The 14,004-nt window shown below is 43.6% G+C and overlaps 1 protein-coding gene across 2 annotated transcripts in view; it reads left to right on the top strand.

Annotated features, from left to right (window-relative positions):
* The window catches only part of ranbp10 (RAN binding protein 10), a 57,677-nt gene that overhangs the window by 22,306 nt on the left and 21,367 nt on the right, over window positions 1–14,004 (top strand). For both annotated transcript variants that reach the window (XM_063197436.1, XM_063197435.1), the window contains exons 4-8: window positions 7,768–7,935; window positions 8,945–8,967; window positions 9,714–9,898; window positions 11,890–12,002; window positions 12,402–12,510. In XM_063197436.1, coding sequence (XP_063053506.1) covers window positions 7,768–7,935; window positions 8,945–8,967; window positions 9,714–9,898; window positions 11,890–12,002; window positions 12,402–12,510 — 598 coding nt within the window. The remainder of the gene's footprint in view (window positions 1–7,767; window positions 7,936–8,944; window positions 8,968–9,713; window positions 9,899–11,889; window positions 12,003–12,401; window positions 12,511–14,004) is intronic.

The following is a 14,004-nucleotide window of genomic DNA, read 5'->3' as shown; positions in this document are numbered from 1 at the left end:
GCTGTCCGTCAGCATATTACACTTAGGCTACATGCATGCTGAAGAATAAACAAGGAAATCGATCGTCATGAAAAAACGGAGACTTTATATTCTGTCGCAGACATGGGAATTAATTGGACATGGGCATGCAATGCCACGCCAGGACTTAAACGCGCAGCTGATGGGGTGTAATCGAGACCAGAAGCGAAATGCCAAAGACATGCTCTGATAAGTAGGCCTACCTTTTACGTTTAGCTGTAATGACATTCAGGAAATATTTTTTGCCTTACAAAAACAGATAGGACAACCTGTAAAATACCTCAGTATGTGGTGGTTTTGTATGTCGGGCATCAGTTCAGAAAGTTTAATAGGTTACATGCACATATGCACGAGTTCCAATAAATCACAAAAGTGGAGGAGTTGAAATAAAAACCCTTTACTTAACGTCGTGGCTACAACATAGTAAAAATGGTGAAGGTTGTTTTTGAATAGGCATACTTTAGGTGGCTGTGAGGACGACTGGAGCAACGGTCTTTAGTCTGACGTGCCTTGTCAATTTAGCCTACTTGCGCGCATGGTGCAACCTGCAACGAGGTGTTTTTGGTTTTGGTTACCGTCAAGACAACATGATGATCCTCATACTGATTAATTAATTACCTGCTTTTGTTTGTAAGTTCATCGATATGAGAACATGCTTTGAGCAGCTGGTCATATTTTGTCACAATTAATGTAGGATGAAATGTGGAACTGTGAATGAATTACGATTTGGACTCACGCTGACGGTAAGGAACATCAACAAAGCATACCGTGTAACATGTTCAAAATGCGAGCCAAGCGAGCATCAAATGCAATATTACATTTTACCTCATAGTGGCGCTCGACCTTACGACAGCCCTTTGATGCGCGTAAAGGCAAACACGCTTAAGTGGACGGGAGAATCCGCTTAGGATTGATTAACATGGGGAACTCCCTGATTTTGGCCTGGCCCCACCCAAAGTGCGCAAGTGATGAAATCGCGCGTAAGCCCCGTTTACTCACGGGCTTGAGTAAGCTCGGAGGCGCTGTTGCGCGCTTTTTTTGACTTAAGCGGGTGGGAGAATTCCGCCCTAAGTAATTAATGTGGTCTGGTGAAACCAGGGTATACCAACGCCCACCTTTGTATTAAACATGTACATTATATTATATATATATTACCCCCTATTGGCAACTGAGTTCGCCTTGACCCCCACCTCTCACCTGTCTTCTTCTCAACGCCCCCTAAGAGCCACTTTACGTTCCCAGGCAGGGGGGCTGTAGAGCTCCCGTTGAGAAACGCTACCCCAGCCAAATGGGTACCCTACTGCTCGCCTCTCAGCAGCCAATTCAATACTCCACAGTGCCCTACAAAGGCAAAGTGCAGTAACTACGCAAACATCGAAACTGAGAAAAAAGGCCCTCTAAGACCACAATATCTCTAAAATGGGACACTTTTGGACCATAAGGCTTTGTCGCAAGATAAAGGAGGTGTTACTCAGACTATTTTCATTCTAAACCAAAAATATGTCGTTACTGCACTTTGCCTTTGCACAGCTCACTTCTCCTTGATACCCCAGTTCTCATTCACAGCCTCCTGCAACTCCCATCACTCCTGCTCCCTGTCTGGTATTTATTCACTTGGCTGGTTGTGTGTTTGAATGTCTGGAAGTTTCCGGCACAGCTTTCCTGCCCTGTGTGTGTTTTGGTGAGGTGGGTGTGTCTGTATGCGTGGGTGCGTGCGTGCGTGCGTGCGTGTGTGCATTTGTGCGTACAGTACACGTGTGTGTTTGTGCATCTGATGTGTGTGTTAGGGTGGGGTTAGTGTGTGCATTACGGTGGGGTTGTGTCTGTGTGTGTGTGTGTGTGTGTGTGTGTGCGCGTGTGTGTGTTAGGGTGGGGTTGGTGTGTGCATTACGGTGGGGTTGTGGCTGTGTGTGTGGGCATCTGGTGTGGATGTGGGAGGTGTGTGTGTCTGTGTTAGTGTGGGTCTTAATGGGCTTGGTGTAGTAGAAGTGACCCCATATTGGCGTTACATGTGTTGTAGTGAAAGTGTGTGTGTGTGTGTGTGTGTGTGTGTGTGTGTGTGTGTGTGTGTGTGTGTGTGTGTGTGTGTGTGTGTGTGTGTGTGTGTGTGTGTTGTGTAATGTAATGTGTAGGTGTGTGTGTGTGTCATGTTGTAATATGTAGGTATATGTGTTGTGTGTGCTGCAATGTTAGTGTGTTACTACTGTACTCCACAGAGGTGAGGGGCGGCTATTGTTATAAATAGCCAGGTGAGGTCACTTGCAATGCAGCTCACTTGACTAGCTGGAGAGAAGTGCGTGCGTGCGTGCGTGCGTGCATGCGCGCGCGGGGCGCTGTGTTTCACTGTTCATCCTGTTGCTTCCTACATTGCTTTCACACACAGACACACACATAGTATACAGACATAGTATACATTGTATCCCTTTGTGTGTCTGTGTGTTTGTATGTAGGGTGGGAGATGTGACGCCTTGTTTTTTAGTAACATTGGTTAAAAACCTACAAAACTGTTATTTTTCCTCTTAAAACAAATGTCAATAAAGAAGATGTGGTACATTATGTTTCATATTAGTCTTAGATGAGAAGAAACATTTTTGTTAAGATTGATGTAAAGGTTTGTATGTCAAATATCCTGCGGTGTGACTGCAACATTAATGAAACCTGGAATATAGTATATATACAGTCCCAGGAAAAAGTTTGTACACCCTTTGAGATTTCTTACATTTTTGTCAAAATTGATCATAAAACATGGTCGGATCTTCCCGGAAATCTCAAGAAGGAACAATCAGAGTCTGCTTTAATTAATTCCACCCAAACATTTACATGTTATCATATTTGTATTGGTCATAAGGCCATAATATTCACAGGAGAGCAGGGCATAAGTAAGTACACCCTTGCATTAAGTAGGTTTTAACCCTCAGTTAGTTGCAATATCATCAACCAGACTTGTCCTGTAGTTGCAGATCAGATTAACAAAACAATCTTTTGTATCTTGTCTCCCTCTTCTTTAGAGAACTGCCTCTCGTCAGCAAGGTTTGTGGGATGTCTGGAGTGCATAGCTTTCTTAACTTCATGCCATTTAATCTCAATTGTTTTTTGTCAGGGCTTTGACTGGGCTATTTCAGAATGTGTATTTCATTATTATGAAGCCATTCTAAAGTCGATTTGCTTCTAAAGTATGGGTTGTTGTCACATTTCAGGACCCATACTCTTGTGTGCTTCAACTGTGTGACAGATTTCCTCACGTTTTTTCTGTAAAATATCACAATAAACTTGAGTTCATTGTTCCACTGATAATAGCAAACTGTCAAGGGCCTGAGGCAGCAAGGTAGCCGCATATAATGATGCTCCCGCCACCATACTCAGAAGAGGAGATGTAATCAAGAATAGCTAAAAATGGGATTCATTCTGCCAATCTAAAATGAATGGGGTTTCTGTCCAAAAAATATTGCTGCACCTTTGAGGTTTGCGAAAAAGCATTTATATGCTTCATAGAATTACTGCAAAATATTCTGTAGACCAACGTTGAAACCAAAGTTGAATTGTTCAGGGGAACACACAATGTCATGTTTGGAGGAGAACTGGAGAACCACATCTTCACCAAAACATCATCTTCGCCTTTGAGTATGGTGGCGGGAGCATCATTATATGCGGCTACCTTGCTGCCTCAGGCCCTTTTGAGTTTGCTATCATCAGTGGAACAATGAACTCAGAAGTTTATCGAGATATTTTACAGAAAAAAAGGGAGGTAGTCTGTCACACAGTTGAAGCACACAAGAGGATGGTTGCTAAAATGTGACAACAACCCATACTTTAGAAGCAAATCGACTTTAGAATGGCTTCATAATAATGAAATACACATTCTGGAATAGCCCAGTCAAAGCCCTGACAAAAAACAATTGAGATTATATGGCATGAAGTCAAGAAAGCTATGCACTCCAGACATCCCACAAACCTTGCTGACGAGAGGCAGTTTTCTAAAGAAGAGGGAGACCAGATACATCCAGATTGTTTTGTTAATCTGATCTGCAACTACAGGAAACATCTGGTTGAGGTTATTGCGACTAACTTCGGGTTAAAACCTATTGAATGCAAGGGTGTACTTACTTATGTCTTGCTGTGCTGTGAATGTTTACATCTTATGGCCAATGAAAATATGAAAACTTGTAAATGTTTGGATTGAATTCATTAAAGCAGACTCTGGTTGTTCCTTCTTGCGATTTCCGGGAAGATCAGACCATGTTTTATGACCAATTTTGACAGAAAGGTAAAACATTTCAAAGGGTGTACAAACTTTTTCCTGGGACTGTATGTCATATAAATTAACCAACAGCATCAACATTAACCGGTTAAAATGTTCTGCCACCGGTTAACTGGTTGTAATAATAATAATAATAATAATAATAATTTCCTCCCAAAAAGCCCCAAAAAACGATAATTTTGAGGTTTTAGTACGATAATTCAGCATTTTCCATCTGGCAACAGTGGCTGGACATGGCAGGTCCTGTCTGCGCACCAATAAAAAAGCTTATGTAAAAAATAAAAATGAAAAAAACAATATGCTGTGCATATCAGGCACGCGAACGTTTTAAAATTTAAGATTACCGGTTAACCGGTTAACCACCGGTTAATGAGTCTCAGTAGCCGGTTTAGAGTTTTTTTCAATTTTTGCCATCCCTAGTTTCTGTCACGCAATGCTTAGGTTCATTTTATGGTGTCCTGTGGTGTGACTGCTCTTATAGAAGGGGAAAAAAGTTTTTTTATAAATGAAAACACATATTAAGATTAAACACAATATCATTATCTAGTTAGCATGATCTCAGAGGTCAGTCATGTATACAAAAGGATTAAAATGGCCACAATGCAGTGAATTTCCTGTGGTGTGACTTCATGTCATGCGGTGTGACATGCTTATGCAATGTGTTACTCAATCCTCACTTATTTTTCATGCATCATGCAAGGATATAGATTTATTTGTCACATTCACACAATTATTACAAGTAATACAGTGAAACCATGCAGTGAAATCACAGTTGTCTGCCTGTACGATGCATAGGCGTGTGTGGGTGGGGGTGCGGGTGGGTAGTAGTGTGTGTGGGGGGTGGGGGTTAAAGGACCAATAGCAGAAAGAGCATTGGGGATATGTTTGTGCAGAATATTAACCATTTTATTGTATCTTACAGAAATGTCACACCAATGATGTCACACCACAGGACACATTTTCCCAAAAATGGCAAAAAATAAGCAAAATTCCACAAACCACCAAGTGCTTTATTTTTTTCATTTTTCCCCAAATTTTCCACCAATTTCTTCAGGAATTGGAATATATTTTCTCCTTTAACTGTGTTAAGCCCTTAAACGTCAACCACCCATGTGTGTGTGCGTTGTGAGTGGTGAGTCATCATTGCTGTGGCCTCAAAGGCCCTAGTGCCCTGCTCAGACTGGCTCACTGCTCACACTGGCCTGTGGAGGCAGTAGGCTTTGGGTGTGGGTGTGGGTGTGCGTGCATGCGTGTGTGCGTGCGTTCATGTGTGTGTGTGTGTGTGTGTGTGTGTGTGTGTGTGTGTGTGTGTGCCTGTGCATGTGCGTATGATTCTTTTATAGCATAGTGTATCTGATGCTAAGTATGACTGTTTGTGCATGTGTTGTCCTCATTATACTGCTGATGTGTGTCAGAGCTAGAGTTCCCTTCAGTGCATCTCTGTGTTTACACTACTGCTGTGTCTCAAATGGCACACTTGTGTCAGTGCGCTGGTGTTTAGTGCACAGTGTACACAGTGCACTGAGGCCTTTAGTGCATACTGTTGGGGTAAAGTTTGGACCACTGACATCATGTCCTTACAGGCTAGCATAGCATTAGCTCGCCAAAAAAATATCGGTTGGCTACTGTGTACATTACACAGTGCTGCTTGTATTTACATTTCCTTCACCCCAAATGGTAACTATCTTGCAAAGAATGCTTGGCTGAACATGAAGAGGTTGGTGTCTCATGTATCAATCAATTACTTACAGAATTCAGAGATTGTTAACCAAACAAGACTGTTGACCAACCATCGTTCATGCATTGCATTTTGACCGTTGCTAGGGCAGCATCCGGGCACTTTCAGCCCTCTGAATTGACCACGTTTTTCAGCGAGAGCCCCCTACGCACTGAAACATAGTTCCCGCCTGAAGTGTACAAGGGCGCCACGGCTTACATCTCTGTGTTGTGTTTAGATGCAGGTCTACGCTAAATCTCTGCTGCGAAACAGAAATTATTTATGAGTGCTGGTATGTGAGTGCAGCACTTTGCTTATGGCAAGGTCAGGGCGTCTAAAGTAGAGGCTTTCTCAGTATTACTGCGCAGATGTGTAGTACCGGTATATCCAATATATTTATAGCCATGCTGACAAGCAGATGTGACCTGATGATTAGGGAGTTGGTCCTGTGATCTGAAGGTTGCAGCAGGTTCGAATCCCGTAGCGCTACAGAATGTGGGTGGTGTCCTGCACACTCACCCCATCATGGCTGAAATGCCCTTGAGCAAGGCAGCTATTCACACATTCAGGGGCGCCGCTAAAAATGTTGGGCCCCATGAAAGATTCAATTTTTGGGCCCCCAAAATGACAAATGATGTTATCAGCAGCCTTCCAGGGGCCCTGTTAGTGCCGTCGGGCCCTTAGAATCTGTAACACCTTTCCCCCCCTCGCGGCACCCATGCACACATTACTGTAGGGTAGTGTTTCTCAACAGGGACTGTGCAGTCCCCCAGGGGGCATTAGGGAGCCTTGGGCTTGGGGGGTTGTTAAGAAGGTGAGGGGGGAAGTGGGGGGTCAACTGAAAAAGGGCATTAGTGTATTTCATTTTTATATATATATTAAGGGGGCATTGGCAGGCCTATGATGAGGTCGAGGGGGTGTTGGGAGGCTTATCCTGAGCTCAAGGTTGTGTTTGCTCTAGGCCGGGTCTCCAATCATACCATGTCCCTATAGTGACTGTGGTTGGATAAGCCAAAGCTCAGCATAATGGAATGGAATGACTGTGCAGTGTGAAAAGAAGTCTTTTGGCCTATGCTAACATGTTTGTTCCATGGCAGGATGGTACGAGCACTCTTATGGTTGCTTGGTAAAGTATGGGGCACCTAAGTCACGCCCTTCTACTTCCGATCCATGGGGCTGGAGCTCTCAAAATTTTGCATGCGAGTTAATGGAGTGAGTCAAGCTAAATCCTCATCCCGTTTGGCATGTGCTCCGGATTTCACATATGATGACCGTGAATTTTAAATGTTTGGATTTGCGTCGTAAGACCACTCATTTTCGGCACGCAAGAAACCTTATTTTAGCTTTTGTGCAAAACTGTGTTGGAGACTACACGTGCGCCTCGCATATCTGACGTGAACCAAGGCACAGCCAACCCTACCGCTGCACCATGGCTTAAGTGGCTGCACGTCGGACATGCGACGTCTGTTGTGTAGTCCAAATAATTACATATTTTTGCACACACACAACTCAAAAATCGCTTGCCAAGTGAAGTCAACAAGCACACCATTGGTTGTTATTAATTCTGAGGCACAGCATATGTGTGATCGACGGGGAAATGCGAGGTGGGTCGGAAAATAGCTTTGATCAGTCCATTACAGCCCAGTCAAAAGTTTTTGCGTTGCCAGCCCCACAAGCTGCCCGGAAGGGGTGGAGACTTAGGTGCCCCATTGTCTTGTGATTAACAGGACAAGCACTCATACGGTTGCTAAGTAATGTGTCTTCTGATTGGCAGGGTGGGACAAGCACTCCTATGGTTACCATGGAGACGACGGGCACTCCTTCTGCTCCTCAGGGACTGGCCAGCCATACGGCCCCACCTTCACAACGGGCGACGTGATTGGCTGCTGCGTCAACCTCATCAACAACACATGCTTCTACACCAAGAACGGACACAGTTTAGGTAACACTGTCATATTACTAAAATAAAGTGAAAGTGAAAGCACAACTGGGAAACTCCAACTCCCATTGTCATTGTGACACAGCACTTCACAGCACAGCACAGCACACAAGTGAGCACTGTACACAAAGAAATTGCATTCATGCCTCACCTGTGCTTGGGGGTAGCCCCCAATGGCACCCCAAGGGAGCAGTGCGGCGGGATGGTACCATGCTCACCTGAGTCATGGAGCAGGATGTGGGAGGGCACCGTTTAATTACTCCCCCCACCAACCTGGCGGGTCGGAAGTTGAACCGCCAACCTTTGGACTACAAGTCTGACGCTCTAACCGCTTACCCATGACTGCCCATATATGCCCTAGACCAGTGATTCTTAAAGTGTGGTCCGGGGACCACTAGTGGTCCGCGACAGAGCTCAGGTGGTCCGCGAGGGGATTTCTAATTTTCCAAGATAAGCCAAGGTAGGCTATATTTGTAACATTTTCATGTTTTCAACACAATAAGACAGGCTTATAATGTGAATAAAAAGTAAGTGATCTGCATAAAAAATAGCAGTGTCAAATTAGCATCCATCAACTGCCAATTCAGATGACGGGTGGTCCCCGATAATTTTTGGGGGGGACTAAGTGGGCCTCGGTCTGAAAAAGTTTCAGAAACACTGCCTTAGACTCACAGTTTTAATTTATTGCAAATATCCCTGGTTACTGTTTGTTATATTTCCTGGTAGTTCATTACTAGTCATAGTCTAGACACCTGGAAGGCCTTTCTGATCTTAACTCATCACTGCCTGAGTCCTCAGGGAACTCCTGCCACACACACACACACACACACACACACACACACACACACACACACACACACACAAACACACACACACACACACACACACACTTGTCAATCATCCTGACTGCACACCCGTGACTGTAGAAGCTGTTCTTGCTGTTGGTTGGGCATGTGCGTCTGAGCTGATCTCTTCTCCACTTGTCTTCTCTCTTTTCCCTCTCACCTCCTAGGTGTGGCGTTTACAGACCTTCCGGTGAGTCCCCCACATGTTCCAAAAGTGATGCAATAGTGTGTGGGATCTGACATCTCCTTGCAACTGTGATCTTGCTTTGCAAGCGTTAAAGGGGTATGCCACTATTTTGGGGCTACAGTGCTACACGGATCCATTGACTTTCACTAGCTTAGCGACATATTCCCTCTTTTAACTTGTCTTAAAGCAAGACAACGGCTTACATGAAAAATAAGACACTGTACCACCTTTATAAACCCTAGCCAATGATTTTAACTGTATTAAGCCTCAAAATAGTGGCTTAACACTTCAATTCATGAAGAGAGTCTTTTGTGGTACATAAACTGATTCTAGCCAGATGATAGTGCTGATCGTGTTCATCTCTATTCCTGTTTTGTACTCCGTGGTGTGGATTTTGGCGGGAGGGGGCCGCGGGGCATGTCTCCCCACTCCCCCCAAGACTCAAAAGTTTTGTTAATAGCATCAAAATAAACAAATGTTCCATTAGATTAAATGGAAACAATGATTACTACACATGGCATATTCTACCCTTTTGAAATCAAATTCTCAGCCATGTTCAGTAGCCTCAGCAGCTTGCTATGGCCTGCATATTAAATCTACCTCTCCCTCTGCATCTGCCCTTTCCTCCCTGTCTCTCCTCTCTATCTCTTCTCTCCTCTCCTCTCCTCTCCTCTCCTCTCCTCTCCTCTCCTCTCCTCTCCTCTCCTCTCCTCTCCTCTCCTCTCCACTCCTCTACTCCTCCCCTACAGCCAAACCTGTACCCCACAGTCGGGCTGCAGACCCCAGGTGAGATTGTGGATGCCAACTTCGGCCAGCACCCGTTTGTGTTTGACATCGAGGACTACATGAGCGAGTGGAGAGCCAAGATCCATGGCATGATCGCCCGCTTCCCTATTGGCGAGAGACTGGGGGAGTGGCAAGCCGTACTGCAGAAGTATGTCACTATACTATGCTATACTACTATACTATACTTTACTACATTGTACTACACTATACTGTATTATACTATACTACACTACACTTCACTACACCATAATATACTATACTATATTATACTATCAGGGCTTGGCACTGGCACCTGCCAACTGGCCAAATGCTGGTAAAACTTTTAATAAAATTAAAAAAAAACATTTTTTTTAATACTTTCAGTGTACTTTCAGCCAATTTGGCTGGCATCTTGTTCCTTGGTATGACGTACACATCTTGCTCTATATTCTGTTGTTTGCCCCTTGTGTATTAATTGTTTATATTTAAGTTCAAGAAAAGCTGAGCTTGATTTCTATTTGCTTGATATACTTCCTTGTAGAAATCATCTGCTTTGGCACCACATCTTCTGAAGTTAGACGTGCATCATCATGATAAAGAAAAAAAGCAATATAAAATCTGTGGCTATTGGAATATCTGAATGGCTAGTGACTCGAGAAAACCACTAGCCACAGTGGCCGGTGGGTGAAAAAAGTTAATGTCAAGCCCTGTATACTATATTATGCTATGCTATACTATACTATACTATACTATACTATACTATACTCTACTAATTATCTTCATTACACAAAGTATGTGTATAATGTTGGAATTGGGAGAGGATGGGGTAGTTACTGGCCATACAGCAGAAGTACAGTACATTGGTGATGTTTGAATTGGTTTAGAACTAGATAGCCAACTTAATTATGTAGCAATTTGAGTAATGTGTTTGATGGCATACGCCCCCCCCAGGGAGTGTTGAGGAGCCCTAGGGGGGGGGGCGTTCAGAAGGATACAGCTGAGAGGGTACGGTGTGTTATTTGCCATTGGGGGTTGGGTGATACATTAGTCTATTTTATTTTTTAATACTAAGGGGGGCGTTGGTAGACCTATGATGATGTCAAGGGGGCGTTAGGAGGCTTGTGATGTGGTCACGGGGGTGCTCGTTCAAAAAAGGTTGAGAACCACTGATCTATGATATAACCTTACTGTACAGTAAAACTATGCAGCCACATAAACGTGTGTAACTTACAATATAACTGTTATACAGCCACAGAATCACATGCATACAGTCCATTTTCTTGTTGTAGTGCTTCTGAAATCCTGACCTCTCTAAAGCAACACATTCACAGCCGTTGTATAGTGCTCTCTGAGACACGCGGGGTATAATGTTTGCAGACATACTAACTAGATGATAATCTTTAAGGCCAGAGTCCATGTTTACAGTGCACAGTAGCCCGCCTCATCTCACATAAACCCCAGTGCTGTTCCTGGAATTAAAAAGCATAGCTTGCTTACCTTGCACACAAACGTGTGCCTGTAGACACACATTAATACAACACACACACACACTGTACATGTGCGTACGCCGAGTCACACTCTTTTAGTCACGCACATGTCTGCTGGCAATGTGTGTGTGACCCATATTTATTGTGCATGTATGATGTCCTGTTCCAGCATCGTATCCACACCATACATAATATGTGTAGTGTACTGTCCCTAGTGGCCCTATGTGATGTAATGTAGCTATGATGTAATAGTTAGCTAACGTAATGTAATGTAGTTCCCTGTTGCAGCAGCGTAATGTAATGTGATGTCCAGTATAGTGTCCACAGTGTTCAGTGTTATGTAAAGTAATGTAATGTTATGTAATCTGATGTGATGTGATGTGATGTTTCAGTATGGTGTCCTGTTGCAGAATGGTGTCAAGATTACTGTAATGTATTGTGAAGCAGGGTAATGCAATGTAGTGTAATGTATTGTAATGTTGCTATAACATCTTGTTGCAGTATGGCGTCCAGTGTAATATAATATAATGTAATGTAAACGTAACGTGATGCAATGTAACGTGATGCAGTGTGATGTCCACTCTAATGTAATGTTGCTACAATTTTCCATTGCAGCATAGTGTCCAGTGTAGTGTAATGTAATTTGTTAATGTTCTGTAATGTCCTCTTTCAGCATGGTGTCGAGTTACCTGGTGCATCATGGGTACTGTGCCACCGCCACCGCCTTCGCCAGAGCTACCGAGACCGTCATACAGGAGGACCCCAACTCCATAAAAAACAGACAAAGTAAGAACACACCAACACGCGCAAGCAAGCACGCACACTCACATGCACATGCACATGCCCATGCAAATGCAAACACAAATGGCTGGGACAGAGTGTGTGAGATGATTCTCTTGAAACACTGAACGTCAACCTTTGCCTGCCTACCACTCTCTCCTCCCTCCTTTTGTAGCTTCCCCTCTTTCTCTCTGTCGTTTTTTCAAACATAGAAAAGATATTTTTTCCAAATATTTATGTCAAATTGTTTTTTTATGTCGTTACATTTATTTAAGCAGTCTCGGATTCTCACTCTGTCCCTCCTACTCACCGAACCCCACCCGTCCCCTTCTCTCTCTCTCTATCTCTCTCTCTCTCTCTCTCTCTCTCTCTCTCTCTCTCTCTCTTCTCTCTCTCCCTCTGCAGGAATACAGAAGCTGGTTCTGGCGGGGCGTGTAGGGGAGGCGATAGAGGCCACACAGCAGCTCTACCCCGGCCTGCTAGAACACAACCCCAACCTCCTCTTCATGTTAAAGTGAGTAGTAGAGCACTACCCCAACCTCCTCTTCATGTTAAAGTGAGTAGTAGAACACAACCCCAACCTCCTCTTCATGTTAAAGTGAGTAGTATAACACTAGAACACTACCCCAACCTCCTCTTCATGTTAAAGTGAGTAGTAGAACAGTTGAACACTACCCCAACCTACTCTTCATGTTAAAGTGAGTAGTACAACACTACCCCAACCTCCTCTTCATGTTAAAGTGAGTAGTAGAACACTAGAACACTACCCCAACCTCCTCTTCATGTTAAAGTGAGTAGTAGAACACTAGAACACAACCCCAACCTCCTCTTCATGTTAAAGTGAGTAGTACAACACTACCCCAAAGAGGCCCCGATAGAGGCCACACAGCAGCTCTACCCCGGCCTGCTAGAACACAACCCCAACCTCCTTTTCATGTTAAAGTGAGTAGTAGATCACTAGAACACTACCCCAACCTCCTCTTCATGTTAAAGTGAGTAGTACAACACTACCCCAACCTCCTCTTCATGTTAAAGTGAGTAGTAGAACACTAGAACACTACCCCAACCTCCTCTTCATGTTAAAGTGAGTAGTACAACACTACCCCAACCTCCTCTTCATGTTAAAGTGAGTAGTAGAACATTAGAATTAGGGCTGTCCTAAGCGATTATTTTTCTCCCGATTAATCTATCAACTATTTTTTTCGAAGAGTCGATTAGTCAAACGATTAATTTTTCAAGTACTCTAGCACTTAAACCTCCAAGGAAATTGGGAAAAAAGAAAGAAACCGTTAAAATTAGGTCCCTGAGCTCACAATGAGCTTTAAATCATGACAGTAGCTTATTTACTCTGAGATACAATGGCCAATTCATACGTGCTGGGCAATTTTAGGTTTCAATAAAGTAATAAAGCATTACAAAAGTAAGTAAAAAGCATTGAATTAATTGTAACGATTAGTCGACTATGAAAGTTCTTTGACGACAATTTTTTATAGTCGATTAGTCACGATTAGTCGATTAATCGCCCCAGCCCTAATTAGAACACAACCCCAACCTCCTCTTCATGTTAAAGTGAGTAGTAGAACAGTAGAACACAACCCCAACCTCCTCTTCATGTTAAAGTGAGTAGTACAACACTAGAGCACAACCCCAACCTCCTCTTCATGTTTAAGTGTGCGTGCGCAGATGGAACACAGCCAAGCCTTCTATTGACCTAGTTGTATGTGTACCTGTGTTTTGTGTTGTGTTGTGTTGTGTTGTGTTGTGTTGTGTTGTGTTGTGTTGTGTTGTGTTCTGTTCTGTTCTGTTCTGTTCTGTTCTGTTCTGTTCTGTTCTGTTCTGTTCTGTTGTGATTTGCTGCATTGTGACTTGTTGTCTTGCAGAGTTTTCTGCTTTGCTGCATTCTGTTGTGATCGGGTGTTGCATTGCACTGTGTAATATTCCATGCGGGGGTTCACAGTGACGTGTCTAATTTTCCTGTCACCCTCCTCCTAATTCGCTGCTGTCTCCA

This window comes from Engraulis encrasicolus, chromosome 4 (genome assembly GCF_034702125.1).
Source record: "Engraulis encrasicolus isolate BLACKSEA-1 chromosome 4, IST_EnEncr_1.0, whole genome shotgun sequence".
Taxonomy (NCBI): domain Eukaryota; kingdom Metazoa; phylum Chordata; class Actinopteri; order Clupeiformes; family Engraulidae; genus Engraulis; species Engraulis encrasicolus.
The sequence above is the reverse complement of the archived record's forward strand: the minus strand, read 5'-3'. Positions and strand labels throughout refer to the sequence as shown.